A 13,961-nucleotide genomic window follows, 5' to 3' on the forward strand; every position below is an offset into this window, starting at 1 on the left:
AACTACTTTGCTAAAAGTATTTATCAGCTGTAAGAGTTCCCTGGAGGATTTTTAAGTTCACTTATGTATACTATTATGTCATCTGAAAATAAAGATGCTTGACTTCTTCCTTTCCAATTTGTGTCCCCTTGATCTCCTTCAGTTGTCTTATTGCTCTAGCTAAGACTTGAAGTACTATATTGGATAGATAATGAGAGAATGGAGAACCTTGTCTTCCTCCTGGTTTTGATGGAAGTGCTTTGAGTTTCTCTCTATTGAATTTGATATTGGCTATAAGCTTGCTGTAAATTGTCTTTATGTATAGGTATGTCCCCTGTACCCCTAGTCTCTCCAGGACATTTGTCATAAAAGGGTGTTGGATTTTGTTAAAGGTCTTTTCTGCATCTAATGAGATGTTCTTTCAGGTTGTTTATATATTCAGTTTGTTTATATAGTGAAATATGTTTATTGATTTTCATATATGGAACCATCTCTGCATCTCTGGGATGAATCATACTTAATCATGGTGGATAATCTTTTTTATATGTTCTTGCATTTGATTAGCAAGTATTTTATTGAGTAGTTTTGCTGATATGTTTATAATGGGAATTGATCTGTAATTCTTTTTCTTTGTTGAATCTTTTTGTGGTTTGGGTATCAGGTACTATGGCCTCATAAAATGTCTTGGGCGATGGTCCTTCCATTTCTATTTTGTGGAATAATTTGAGCAATATTGGCATTAACTCTTCTTTGAAAATTTGTAGAATTCTAAACCACAGGGCCCTAGAATTTTTGGTTGGAAGACTGAATGACTGCTTCTATTTCGCTAGGGATTGTAGATCTATTTAAATTATTCATCTAATTTTGATTTAACTTTGATAAGTTACCTTTTCAATCTTCCAATTTTGTGGAGTCAAGGTTTTTATAGGATATTCTTATGATTCTCTGGGCTTCCTCACTGAAGATTGTTATGTCTCCCTTTTTGTCTCTGATTTTGTTAATTTGAATAGTCTCCCTCTCTCTGTTAGTTATTTTGGGTAAGGTTTTGTCTATCTTGTTGATTTTCTCAATGAACCATCTCTTTGTTTCATTAATTCTTAGAATTGTTCTCTTTGTTTCTATTTTATTGATTTCAGGCCTCAGCTTGGTTATTTCTTGCCATCTATTCTTCTTAGGTGTGATTACTTCCTTTCGTTCTAGAGCTTTCAGGTGTGTTGTTAAGTTGTTAGTATGAGATTACTCCAGTTTCTTTTTTTTTAATATTGGCATTTACCTATAAATATGAAAACAAAATTCTCACAGTAATACTAGATTATTTTTTATTATGGATGAGTGGTGAGTTTTTTCCATATTTTTTGTATATGTGCCACCTCATATGATCATATGACACATATTCTATTGGATAACAAATTTTGAATTTTCACATATTCCATCTGGAATATCTGGGAAAACATCTCACTCAATTTTCTCCAATGGAGAGTTAGTGGGTATATTAATTATATGCCAAGTTAGGCCCCATGTCCCAGAGTAGTTGTACAACACCAAATGAACTTCATGTTATTTTGTTGGCTTTATATGTTATACTGTTTTGTTTGGGTATTTTTGTTTGTTTGTTTTGTTTTGTTGGCTCATTGTTGGTTTTGATTTTCATTTTCTTGCTTTGTTTTTGTTTTCCAGAAAGATAGGAAGTTGTAGGGTAGAGAGTAGAGAAGATTGGAACTAAGATAATATGATCAAAATATATTGTATGAAAGAATTTTAAATAAAATATTTTGGTAATATTTGTCTCATGGTATGCTTCTGTAATTACTTTTTTTTCTATTTTCACAAAGATATAGAAATATTGTGATTATTTATTCCACCTGAGCTTAGTAATTCCACCAGTGAGACTGTCTGTGTCTGGTGTTTTCCACTCCAGAGGACTATTGGTGATTCATTGGTGCACTTTTCTCTTATACTTCCTTTTTTCAGGTCAGCTAGGAGGTGAGGAACCTTTGCCACATCCTCTTGTTGCTCTTGAGCCACGGATCCTGTCAGTTAACTAAAACACATGAAACCCAGAAAAAAATCTTTTCACCAGCAAACTGACTCTTTCAGATATTTATCATAACAACAAATAACTGACCAATGTTGGAGCACCACTTTAGCCTCATGTAAAATGCATAACAATTGTCCAATGAAAACAAGAGGAAAAAGTTTTAACCACAGAATAGACTAATGCCCCAAACCAGGAATTTTGAGTATAGTCACTTATTTCCTGTCTACAACAAAAACAAACTAGGAAAAGAATACTCATAATGTGTTATAATGTAGTCAGTTGTTATACAATTTTCGAACTTTAAAATGAGACCTCTCAATGCAGACACCCTCCAAACAAGAAAGAGGAACTTGGCTAGCCTTTATTTAAAACAAAACAAAATGTCTTGTAAAGCTTATTTTTTGTGTTATTGCAAAAAGCTAACTTATTCATTTGAGACAGTGGGGTGCTCCTGTAGTGCTCTTCAGCCAGTCTCAAGCTGAGGACTATTTCATTTTCTATTGTGTTGTTTCCATTTTTACCGCCATGGACAAACATACTCCAAATATTCTTGTGGCTGTATTTTGATCACATACATATTAACATCCTCTATTTTTAGATTTTAGTTACTGATAAAAGAAACATAAAGCAGTAGATTTCCTGAACTACCTTGTCAAACCCTTCTCAAGAATAATTGTAGAGATATTATTCAAAGACCACAAGCCTATTTTATGAAGAACATCTTTTCATTCTAAAGAGAAGTTCTCAATCTGACTTCAAATATGCATTTCTCTTTTCCAAAAAAAAAGCTTAAATTGGATTTTTTACAGTGCTATTTCAGGAATTAAATTAACTTAAAGGGTGTAAAAAGAAGAACATATATACTTCTGGAAGTGAATCTCCATCCTTTTCTTGCTGGGTTAGAGCTGCCAGTCTCAAGGGAGCCATTGTTCTTCCACTGAAGTCATTGGCAGTTTCAAGAGATAAAAATTCCATGTCTATTTTGAAAGTGATATAAGGAAAGAATTAGTTAGTTTGTTTCCTTCTTTTAAGGTAATCACAAAATCCATCGCTAAGCCTTAAACTTAAAATTAATATGTCTAAAGCTCAACAAACATTTGTCTTCTTATTCTTTTACAAATAGGGTTCTTTCTACTGATTATCAAATACTTCGGTTCAAGAACATACTACCAACCACATATGGTTCTCCTTAATATGGTTTCATTTCATTTTGTAGTAGCTTAGATTTTGTAGGAACAGTAAAGGCATGGTGTTTTAGAACTCAATGACTTTGGAATATAGAGTGGCTTTCTTTTTTAATTTACTGTATAATTTGAATACATGCGAACTCACTATTCTTCTGTCTTCAATATTGACATGAGCAGTTATGTTTTTCAAAGTATTTCTTAGAGCCCTGAGCTTGCTAATACATGGCATATCATGTGTACTAAATAAATGCTAGTTACAGTATTAGAATAATTAAATATTACTATACCTTTTTATTGTCACCTTTATATGAAAGTTTATGATTAATTAATTGAGATAAGGTCAGAAAAAAATAAATTGAGGGAAATCAAGCCCCTGTTTTCCTATAAATCATGACAATATTTCACTTCCTCTAAGGGTGGAAGGAGTGTTAATCTAGAGCTATTGTTAACCATTAACAAAATTTATGAGTAAATTATAATTTTGTGCTAAATGTGGTATCATTTTAATCTCTATAACACTGTGAAGTGATGGAGTTCAGTTTATAATTCATATGTAAATTAGCACTTACTTTGCTTAAATCTAAATCAATAGGGTCTGGAATGATGGTTTAGTGCTTAAGAACACTGGCTGCCCTTGCAGAGGACTTGGGTTAAGTTCCCAGCAACCATATCGAGGGGTTTACGACCTTGTCATTCCTTTTGTCAAAGATTTGACATTGTCTTCTGGCTTCATAGTCACCTTGCATGCTTGCATGTGGTATGCATAAATAAACTCAGGCACACAAACACACAAATAAATCTCTCAAAAAGATCAGTGACGAAAGTCTTGACTGTAGACAATGGCCCTTTTGATCCCTGTCAGTAATGATAATCTTGGTTGTTAGTTTATCTTAGCTTCATTTTGTTTCAAAATTAGTATTTCAGAATATACTCTTACTGGTATTTTATATTATTCTTAGACCCACATTCAATCTTCTTATTTACTAATTAGGATATAAACTGAATGTGTGTGCAAGGGAAGGTGATATACCTCTAGATAAGAAGTGTAACTTATAGTGTCATGTACATTTCGTATGTGTTATTTTATTGCAAGTGAAGGTATCATTCTCCATCCATGGTTACTATTAATAAGCTGTGGATTTAAAAATTCAGCATTTGTGGGTGAATAGTGCATCCATAATATCTCCTTCCCAAGGGAAACCTAGTGTTGGTCCCTTCAGAATACCAAAACAAAATATCAGTTTAGGTTGGTCATAAACTCTAGAAATACATTTCTCCAGTTTCTAAGAGGTGTTATGGCCAACATCAATGCAGTTGGAATATTCTATATCTGATGAAGACCCACTCATTGTTTCATAGATGGTTATTCAAACTGCTGTCTTGTGTAGTGAAAGACCACTAATTGCATTAAGGAGGGCTCCAACCTCATGGTCAACTCAGCTCTCAAAATCCTCACTCCCTAAACCATGTTCTTAGGGAAAAGAAACTCATAAAGTGTGTGTGTGTGTGTGTGTGTGTGTGTGTGTGTGTCTGTGTGTGTGTGTGTGTGTGTGTGTGTGTCTGTGTATTCTAAAACAAGTCCTGGAGTAAACAGAATCATGACAATGTTTTAACCACTCAAGAAATCCTCACCCCTTTCCACAAAAGTGAGCACCATTGCTTTCTGTGGAAATCAGAAATTTATCTATATTATGTCCCCCAAAGGACAGTCTCACAGATCAAACTCTTTGTATAAATATTTCAAGTTGGCGAAATGAAAGCAGCTAGCTGAACAACTTTAAAATTTAACAAAGGCATTCTTCAGTGCTTTTGTCATACTGCTTCACTCTCTGAAAATGGTCTCTGACAGGATTTTCTGAAATTAGGTTTAAGTTAAGAATAATCCCAATCACAAGCATCTTAGGAAACTGATTGTCTGTACCAGTCTCTAGTTGAAATTTTGGGATGGCATGGATTTAAGCTGTGGATAATTAAGTTCAAGAAATCTTGGAAAAATATAAGCTTTTTCAAATAGCTTTAGTAATGAAAATTGTATTTATGGGCTAAAAGTATTGAATAGAAGCATAGTTCCTACTAGCATGTGGAAAGCTTTAATTTAACTTGCAATTCAGGTTAAACTGGGCCAGATGGTTAACAAATTCATTCTCTATCTTTGGATAAAATTAATGGGATGCTTACTCTGAAAAAGCATAACTATGTGAGAGAATGGGATAGAGAGTCCCCATTTCTGGCACTGCTTATTTAAGAAGCACAAACAGAAAGTGAAGGAAAGGGAAGAAGAAAGGAAGGCCTTGCTTTTGTGTGGTGTCATTTTAGAAATGTGAGAACTTATATTTATAGGGAAATGGTTTATAAAATAGAAATGTGGAAAGAAAGGACATTAACAATGCTCATTGTGAAGCACAAGGTGGAAAAAAATCCCTTATCTAGGATTCATGGGAACATTGGAAGACAAAATCGCTTCTGATTGGTTTTCTTTATTATTCAGATTTACATTGCAGATTGAATTCTTTAAAAAATGCCTGTAAAGAAGTGGAGGAGGGGGTTAAATGAAAGGGGAATATTTTCATAAGTGACTACCTGTGCAGATAAAGTGATAAGTAACAACATGGGTAGCTTGACTCCTTATAATTCCCATCCAATATTAATCTGCATTGTGAGGGCCACTCAATGTCCCTGTAGCTCCAAGGTATTCTCAGGGAGATTAAAGTTAAGTTTGCATTTTAATGGGTAGTGAGATGATTCAGCATACGTAGGCACCTGCTGCCATGTCTGATGACCCGGCTTCAATCCCCAGGAGTCACATGGTAAGAGAATACACTCTTTCAATCTATACATTTTTTTGTTTTTTCCCAAACACATGGGATGGCATATACCCCCACATACATACACCTACACCATTGTACATAAAATAAAATGTAAGAATATAATAAAAGGTTAAAGACATCTACTTTGATTAGAGCAAATGAGCGGCTGGTGAATATGGCAGGGCTAGTATCATCAATATAATCAAATCAGGTAGAATCTGAAGGAATGACTGATTCTACAGAAGAGTGGAAGAGTCAACTGTGCTTGTAATTGAAAGGGTGGCAACTGAAAAGGATTAGAGGGTGGATCACAATTAATTAGCCTCTGCTGGAAATTCAAGTCAAGGAAAATTGGCAGATAATAATTTAGTAGAAATTATCTGCTTAAACGTGAGTACCATTCTGAACAGGTAATTAGCATTGTTAGAAGCTTCCAGCTGAGGATTTAACTCATATGACATATGGAAGCCACCTGTCACAGTATCTGGTACATAGCAATTACTCAATTAATGATTATTATTAATCTTACTTTTAATGCCCAGTTCTTTAAACACAGTGTATCTTTTCTTTGATGAACAGTGTTGAATTTCTTTCCTACCTACAATGGACTCTTGATACTGAGACAGACTTTTAAAAAGGATCTTCAAATTAAAGTATGCCTTCACCTGAATATTTGTACTTGTCAGCAGGGCATGAACATGACCAAGCAGGATCAGGGTTATTGTTTGTTCATTAAGTGGAGAGAAGCACAAAATGTATTTTGAGGCATGTTGATAGATGACTGCCACCATTTCAACCATGGTGTGGAAGTCTGATATAAATTAATGGCAAATTTAAAAATGAATGAGTTTCAGGGGCCTCATCACATGGAGCCTTAAACAAAGAGAAAACACACACACACACACACACACACACACACACACACACACACACGAGAGAGAGAGAGAGAGAGAGAGAGAGAGAGAGAGAGAGAGAGAGAGAGAGACCTAATGGAAGTTGTTACATTTGACATGACAAATGATTATTTGATTGGCTATTGATACTCATTATATGGTGGAATGTGTATTATACTGTGTATTTAAAACACATGGCATTTGTGATCTTCACAATAAGACTGTGTACTGCATATAATTGTTCATTCGCATCCTGTGAATTAATAAATGATTCACAAAAATCCATTGCTTTTCAATATGCCAGAAAATATAGCTAAATGTAGAATTTGCATTCCACTCTACATCACATAAACAACACATAGCTGTATTACAATCATTATTATTTGAATAGGATGGTGTATTTTAGAAAAAAAACATACATTAAAACTTTAAATATTGCCGGGCGGTGGTGGCGCACGCCTTTAATCCCAGCACTCAGGAGGCAGAGCCAGGCGGATCTCTGTGAGTTCGAGGCCAGCCTGGTCTTCAAAGCGAGTTCCAGGAAAGGCGCAAAGCTACACAGAGAAACCCTGTCTCGAAAAACCAAAAAAAAAAAAAAAAAAAAAAAAAAAAAATAGTTCAAAAAAAAAAAAAAAACTTTAAATATCACTATTCATGGTTCTGGTTTTGCTGTCCATTATCCAGTTGAGAAGCTTTAAAAACAACAACATTTAATTTAGTGTCATGAAAAGTTACAGAATACAATAGAAACTTCAGAAGAATTATTTTTTCCATAATTATTATTTTGTATTTGGTCTCTGATTCTATATCATGTAATATCAGTGTTGTCCATGAGGACCATGATATCTGAAAGAATCCACAAATTTATTTAGTAGCTATATAATCTTGCTACTTCACCAACTAGTTTATTAAAATGAAATTTTGAAAAATAAAGGATTATTATTTTTGATGGTCTTGTTGTCACGATGATTGTAAGATACTAGAATATAAAATATTCACAGAGAATTCATAATATCAATATAATTTGATCATGCTGATGAAACTAACATCTTGTTTGAACAAATGTTTTTAGAGTGTATTTAATCTGGTACTCTTGATTGGGAATCACAAGAAATTGCCCCAAATGGGTCAAAGACAAGAAGAGGATGCACTGACAAACTAAAATGTCAATGAAAATGTGGATTTAATGTTCTTTTATGAGATTTGTGGGTTTGTTACTTGCTTATTTGTATGTTGGTCTAGAAATGTGTGGACAATTTAAATACCTCTCTTCTTGTTAGTCTTGATTATCTTGGACCTTTTTGCTTGTGCATTGCCGACTAAAGCTTAAAATTCCATCTCTTTGGGTTGAAGCTTGGAGTTAAACTTTTGTGGGAAGAGATGTCCTCTTCAATATTTCCCCCAAAATCAATGCTGTGTCAGGGAAAGTATCTTTCATTGGTTTGTCCTAGTTGTCACCAGCCTATATTAGGAATACCTGAACAGTGTTCTGTGTCCAAAATTTATACATATAGATGCCAATTCAATTTAGACCAAATAAAGACAGGAAAGATTTTTATGATTTAAGTTAGGAGACATTGAAAGAGGGACCTTATACTTGCTAGAAAAGTGTTTAACCACTGAGTTTCATATATATTCCTGCTTTTTTGACATTGTTTTCAGACAAGGCCTAATTAAAATTTTCAGGCTGTCCTTCAACTCAACTTGTATCCTAAGTAGGTCTTACACTCCTGATCCATCTGCTACAGCCTCCTGAGTAGCACAGATATTAGCCTTGTTACACCATATTCAATCAGGACCAAGTTACTTAAAGAAAATAAAATTGTAGGCAAAAGACTAACTTTCTCTGGAGATATAGACTCTATGATTCTGATTGTTTTATCTTCAGAAATGAAAGTTATTAAATAATAACACCATCTAATCCAAGTTTGGTGGCAAACACCTTTATCCTAGAATCCTGGGAAGCACAGGCAGGCAGATACATCTCTGTGAGTCCAAGTAATAAGTTCCAGGCCAGCCAGTAAGACCCTGACCCTAAAACACAAAACACTAACAACAATACATAAACAGGCTATTGGGTCTTAAAATCTTTTCTGTTATTGGATGGCTTGAGAGATATTTATTTTCCCAAATACAAGTGAAATAAGAAAAATAATTGTTTTTGTTCTTTCCTTTTTAATGAGAAAAATATCCCATATCTGCTCAGACTGGTATTTTCCCTCATTTCTTGCTTTTGCCTCTTAGATTGGAATAATTTTGATCCTGTAGAACAGTAAGTTCTTAAAATACATTTCCCAGTACATGGTTCTGCACAAGGGTTCTACTGCTTGCTTTTTTACACCATTGCTGTTTAATTTTACAGATTTCCATTTCTGTGAAAAATGTAACATCTATATTAGAAACACCATTCTGAGACACACTTAAGGATTCCTTGTAGTCAGTATTTCACTGAAGCCGCACATGATTATAATGTACAGAGATTCTTCTAGGAGGTCTAGTTTGAAAGGATAATTTTCTGAAAGTAACTTGAAGACTTCTTATGAAATACCCATAAGAATAGAAGAAATGGGGCAGAGTAAACAAGGTAGGAGAATAGACTCAGTACAGAATGAAGCAGCATTCAAACTCTGCTTCAGTTAACTAAATGAGGTCTGGAAATAATTAAGTAACACACCATACTGCCCTGTAGTCACAGACACAGCAGTTGTTGTATCTATACCCAAAATATAGTGAGTGGTGAATTAAGAACTCTTTTTAAGGACATGAACGGTTCTACATTCCTCAACAGCTATCGTTGGCTAAAGCAGTTTGGCATCAGTTGACAAGAAAGTGCTATAACTATTGGTGACAAGATACATGAGGATCTGTGGGGCATAATACTAGAAAGAGTAGGAGTGGAGAACTGATGGACAGACACCTGATGCTTTTCTGCTACACTGCACCTATTGGAAAACTGCATCTGTACAATCTGTCTTTTCTACCATTGGAGAACTCTTACTCAATGAAAATCTAATATAGTCGCCAAGTTCTTTGTCCTTAGGAGAGTCAGGATAGTTGGAATTAGTTGAGCTTGTTATGTTCGACACCACATAGGTGTCATAGGATAGTAGGACCACTGCAAATAGGGATCCACTTTTTGAAATCATAGATATTTAGGTTGCAATGTGAGGTTACAGTGATACAAGTATTTCTGTGAAATTAAAGATAGCATAAGCAACATAGATAAATAACACCCTACCTCTGCCTGGTAGCTATAAGGAAGGTCAATGGAATCTTATGTATACATTGTAATTAGTACAGTACCTAGTGAATACTTTATTGCTGGTAAAGTTTAGCCATATGGTATGAGATTGTAATGATTATGTTTCCTGCCATTTTCCAGGTATTTAAGCATTTAGTACTCTGAAAATTTGACGTATACCTTCACAATAAATGTGAAGCAGTAAGATATAACTGTAGTGGTTTATATCTATGAGAAAATATTCAATATTTGATCATTTATTTCTGAATGTTTTGGGCTATAAGATTCTTTTGGATAATTTTGTGTGTTTTTGCCATACACCTCAGATTTTCAATTCTAAACACACAATAAAGGATGTCTAATGCATACACATCTCAAATCCTCTATTGTTAACTTGATAAACTAATTTTCATGGGAAAAAATTACAACACACGTTATAATGTATGGTAAGTGTGGAAAACTCATGGAAAGAAGAAATCAGTAGAGAGGGACATAAACGACATTTGTTTCACAACCACCCAAAGACAACATTACTGTGCTTACATAGACAATGTCTGTATATTTGCAATTGAATATCACATGCAGTTTGAAATGTTTCAGACATAGGGAATATCTTTCTATCTAAAAACATTCATTTCCCTGCAGAATGTCATTTTCATTCATTAGGAGCTCAAGAAAACGAGTGATAACAAAACTAGTAACCTAGGGTAACTGTTTGTGGAATATGCCAGTTTACTAAAATGTCAATCTAAAGTTGTGGCAAATGGCATTTTAAAACAATAGAAACTAAAAATGGGATAATTTCTGTTGAATAAATTCAAATTATAACTGGAAACTCTATATTAATTTTGAGAAAAAAAGATAACTCAAGCATTGGTTTGGGACATGTTTTCTGATCACTGTGTGGAAGCCCACAAGTTTACCCTGTACTTGTCTTTGATGTATTTAACAGGACAATCATACTGTTTAGCTAGAAAGAATTCCTAAGGTTTTCCCAGGTTAGTGGCTGTCTTCAAAGCTTCTTGGGAGCCATCAGTCATTTTCTACACTAATTTGCTGCTCATACTCTACAGATCTTTATCTGTCAGCTATGCTGCTAATGATTGGATGGCTCTCCAACATCACTCTTGGTGATTTAAAGGAACCTTACATCTTCCACAAGACTGATAAATAGACTTTGCCAAAGGACTTACTAATATCATTGTCAGTATAAATTTGAAATACAACTAGAGTAGAGATATCTGAGACATCTGAAAAATCTATATGGGAATGAACCATAGCTTAAAGGTAGAGAATAAGGGAAGCTTGAATAAACACACTGGAGTTTCATTTTACAAATGATGAGTGTTAGTGAATTCTTTCTTCTTGTCACTTCCTATAGCTGTGTATCCATCTGCATACAATGATGTGACCTCCTCTACTAGGGATTTAGAATTCATTGATTATTGTTTGAAACTTAATTTCAAATCATTTTTCTTATTTTAAATATATTCTTATTAGACTATAATATTAAATTCCTATAAATAGAAAATCTCTATTTGTAAATATTTTCCAATAGGACATAGAGATAATGTAAATCCATTTTTATTGTATTGTTATTTTAATACTATACAAGTTAAAAACTTAAGAGGATATGAAGCTTGTGTTTCAAATTTATACAGGTTTGTTTCATATTACCTCAAATCTGTAACAATAAAACTCACCTATCATGAATATTTTAATTCAAAAATGCTAATTTAGCTACAGAAGAAACTATGATTTTAAAATTAGAATATCTAAATATATGTAGACTCTGCTTTAGTCTTAAATGTTAAATTCTCAAAGGAATTTTCCATAATCAACACATTTCCATTGATCAAATTGTGTTACTATCTCTGCATCCTATTTCTTTTGTTTTGATTATTATAATCTGCAAATGTATTTACTTTTACATTCTGATTATAGTATGTTTCTCTGTTAATCTAAAAACAATACAAGGACAGAGGGCGTGTGTAGTCTATCAGCAATATGTTTCCTAAAGTTAGCACAAGCCTTGTACATGGCAGGTGACTAAGCAGATCTTAAACAGATAGCTGAATGAATGAATGGTGAATGACTGTGTGATCTGAAAAATAATCACACTGTAATAGATTAAACTGTCTTACTTGAGAATGACTTTCCAGGTTTCTCTTGTTTTATCCTGCTGTATAATGACACCATCATCTATTCTAATGAAGTGTAACTGTTTAGTCCAGTCCCTGATATTAGTTGGAGGAGGTTGGATGGAAGCCCGATGCCAGGGAAAGTCAAGTACAGCAAATCCCAAGCTATCCTTGAAATCCCCAAGTTTCAACAAGAGGATGAAGGCTTCTATGAGTGCATCGCAGGTAACCTTCGAGGAAGAAACCTTGCAAAGGGTCAACTTGTTTTTTATGGTAAGTAAATAGAATTGCAAAATGTGTGATTTTTTTTTTTTTTTACTGTGCTTCAGAGAAAATAGGGGAAATCATTAACATAGAGTATACATATATCATGGGAAAAATCGGAAAGACACATTTCCAGTTGGATGATTTGTTTAATGATTAGCAGGTAGGGATAACTGTCTTTAAAATACAACTTTTTGTATTGATATCTAGTGGATAAAGTACTTGTGACACAAATATTAGGACCTGAATTCAAATTTCCATCAACCACATAAAAATCCATACATTGGATTATATACTTGTAATTCCCTGTCTGGAAAGATTAAACCATAGTCTTTCTGAGGAGAGTTTGCCAATTTAGCCAATCAATGAGCTCCAACTTCAGAGAGAATTGCTATGTCAAAAATAAGGTAGAGCAGGATTGATAAGGATATCCCCTTAACATCCATCTCTGCACTCCAGAAGTGTATTATGAACATGAACAAGCATACACATCTGCACATATGCATACAGCACACACAGAGAGACACACAATGGCATAAATTCCAGCACAGTCTATACATGACATTGTTTACTATAGTTGACTGAAGAATGTCAGCAATTTCATGTTAACAGCATTAAAGTTTGTAACACAAGGTATTCACGACTAAAATACATTTCCCATAGAATATTCAGAAGTAGCCTATGGCAATCATCATTAACATTCTGAATAGGATTTACAAACAAAAAGGAAAAGTGAATAGAAAAATACACTGAATGGCGGAATGCAATGCATTTCTTCTACTTTTTCAGTACATAGATGCTCATATGAATATGACAGAAAATTCAGTTCATTTCCTCATGATACACCTTTGCCATAGTTTCTAGAATATATTTGAGCTAAAGATACTTATGATACAATAAATGTATATATTATCCAAATATTGTCTTATGTCTTGTTTCATCCAGACCAAAATAACATTTTCGAATTGTTCTCTTTTTATTATTTTATTTGTATGGGTTTTTCTTCTGTGCACCACATTCACGCCTGTAGCCTAGGATACCAAAAGAAGGTGTCTGATTTCCCACTGTCATATAGGTGTTGGAACTCAAGCAAGGACCTTCTAGAAGAGCAGCCAGTACTCTTAACTGCTGCGTCATCTCTCCAGCATGACTAAACCTATAAAATAAATGAAGGAATTATCAAACTGTTTGGTATTTCTAAGATATAGAACTCCTAGAAACTGTATTGTTCATAACAAAAATATTTTCTACATATCCTGATACCATCACTAATAAAGTTATTAAAAAATAATGTTTGGATAATCTGAAAAGTTTTATATAATTATCCCTTAGCAGTAATAACTGAATATCTTGTGAGGAGAATCTATGTGCCTTTGGATATGTTACTTTCCATTTCATTTAGAATTTCCTA

At 33.9% G+C, this 13,961-nt stretch overlaps 1 protein-coding gene across 1 annotated transcript in view; it reads left to right on the forward strand.

The window, feature by feature from the left end:
* Cntn6 (contactin 6) overlaps nt 1-13,961 on the forward strand; it is a 337,384-nt gene that overhangs the window by 245,157 nt on the left and 78,266 nt on the right. Inside the window, 1 exon segment of the mRNA XM_052719550.1 lies at nt 12,375-12,559. Within this exon segment, the coding sequence (XP_052575510.1) occupies nt 12,375-12,559 (185 nt within the window).

This window comes from Peromyscus californicus, unplaced genomic scaffold (assembly GCF_007827085.1).
Source record: "Peromyscus californicus insignis strain IS unplaced genomic scaffold, ASM782708v3 Scaffold_6__1_contigs__length_162567912, whole genome shotgun sequence".
Lineage (NCBI taxonomy): Eukaryota > Metazoa > Chordata > Mammalia > Rodentia > Cricetidae > Peromyscus > Peromyscus californicus.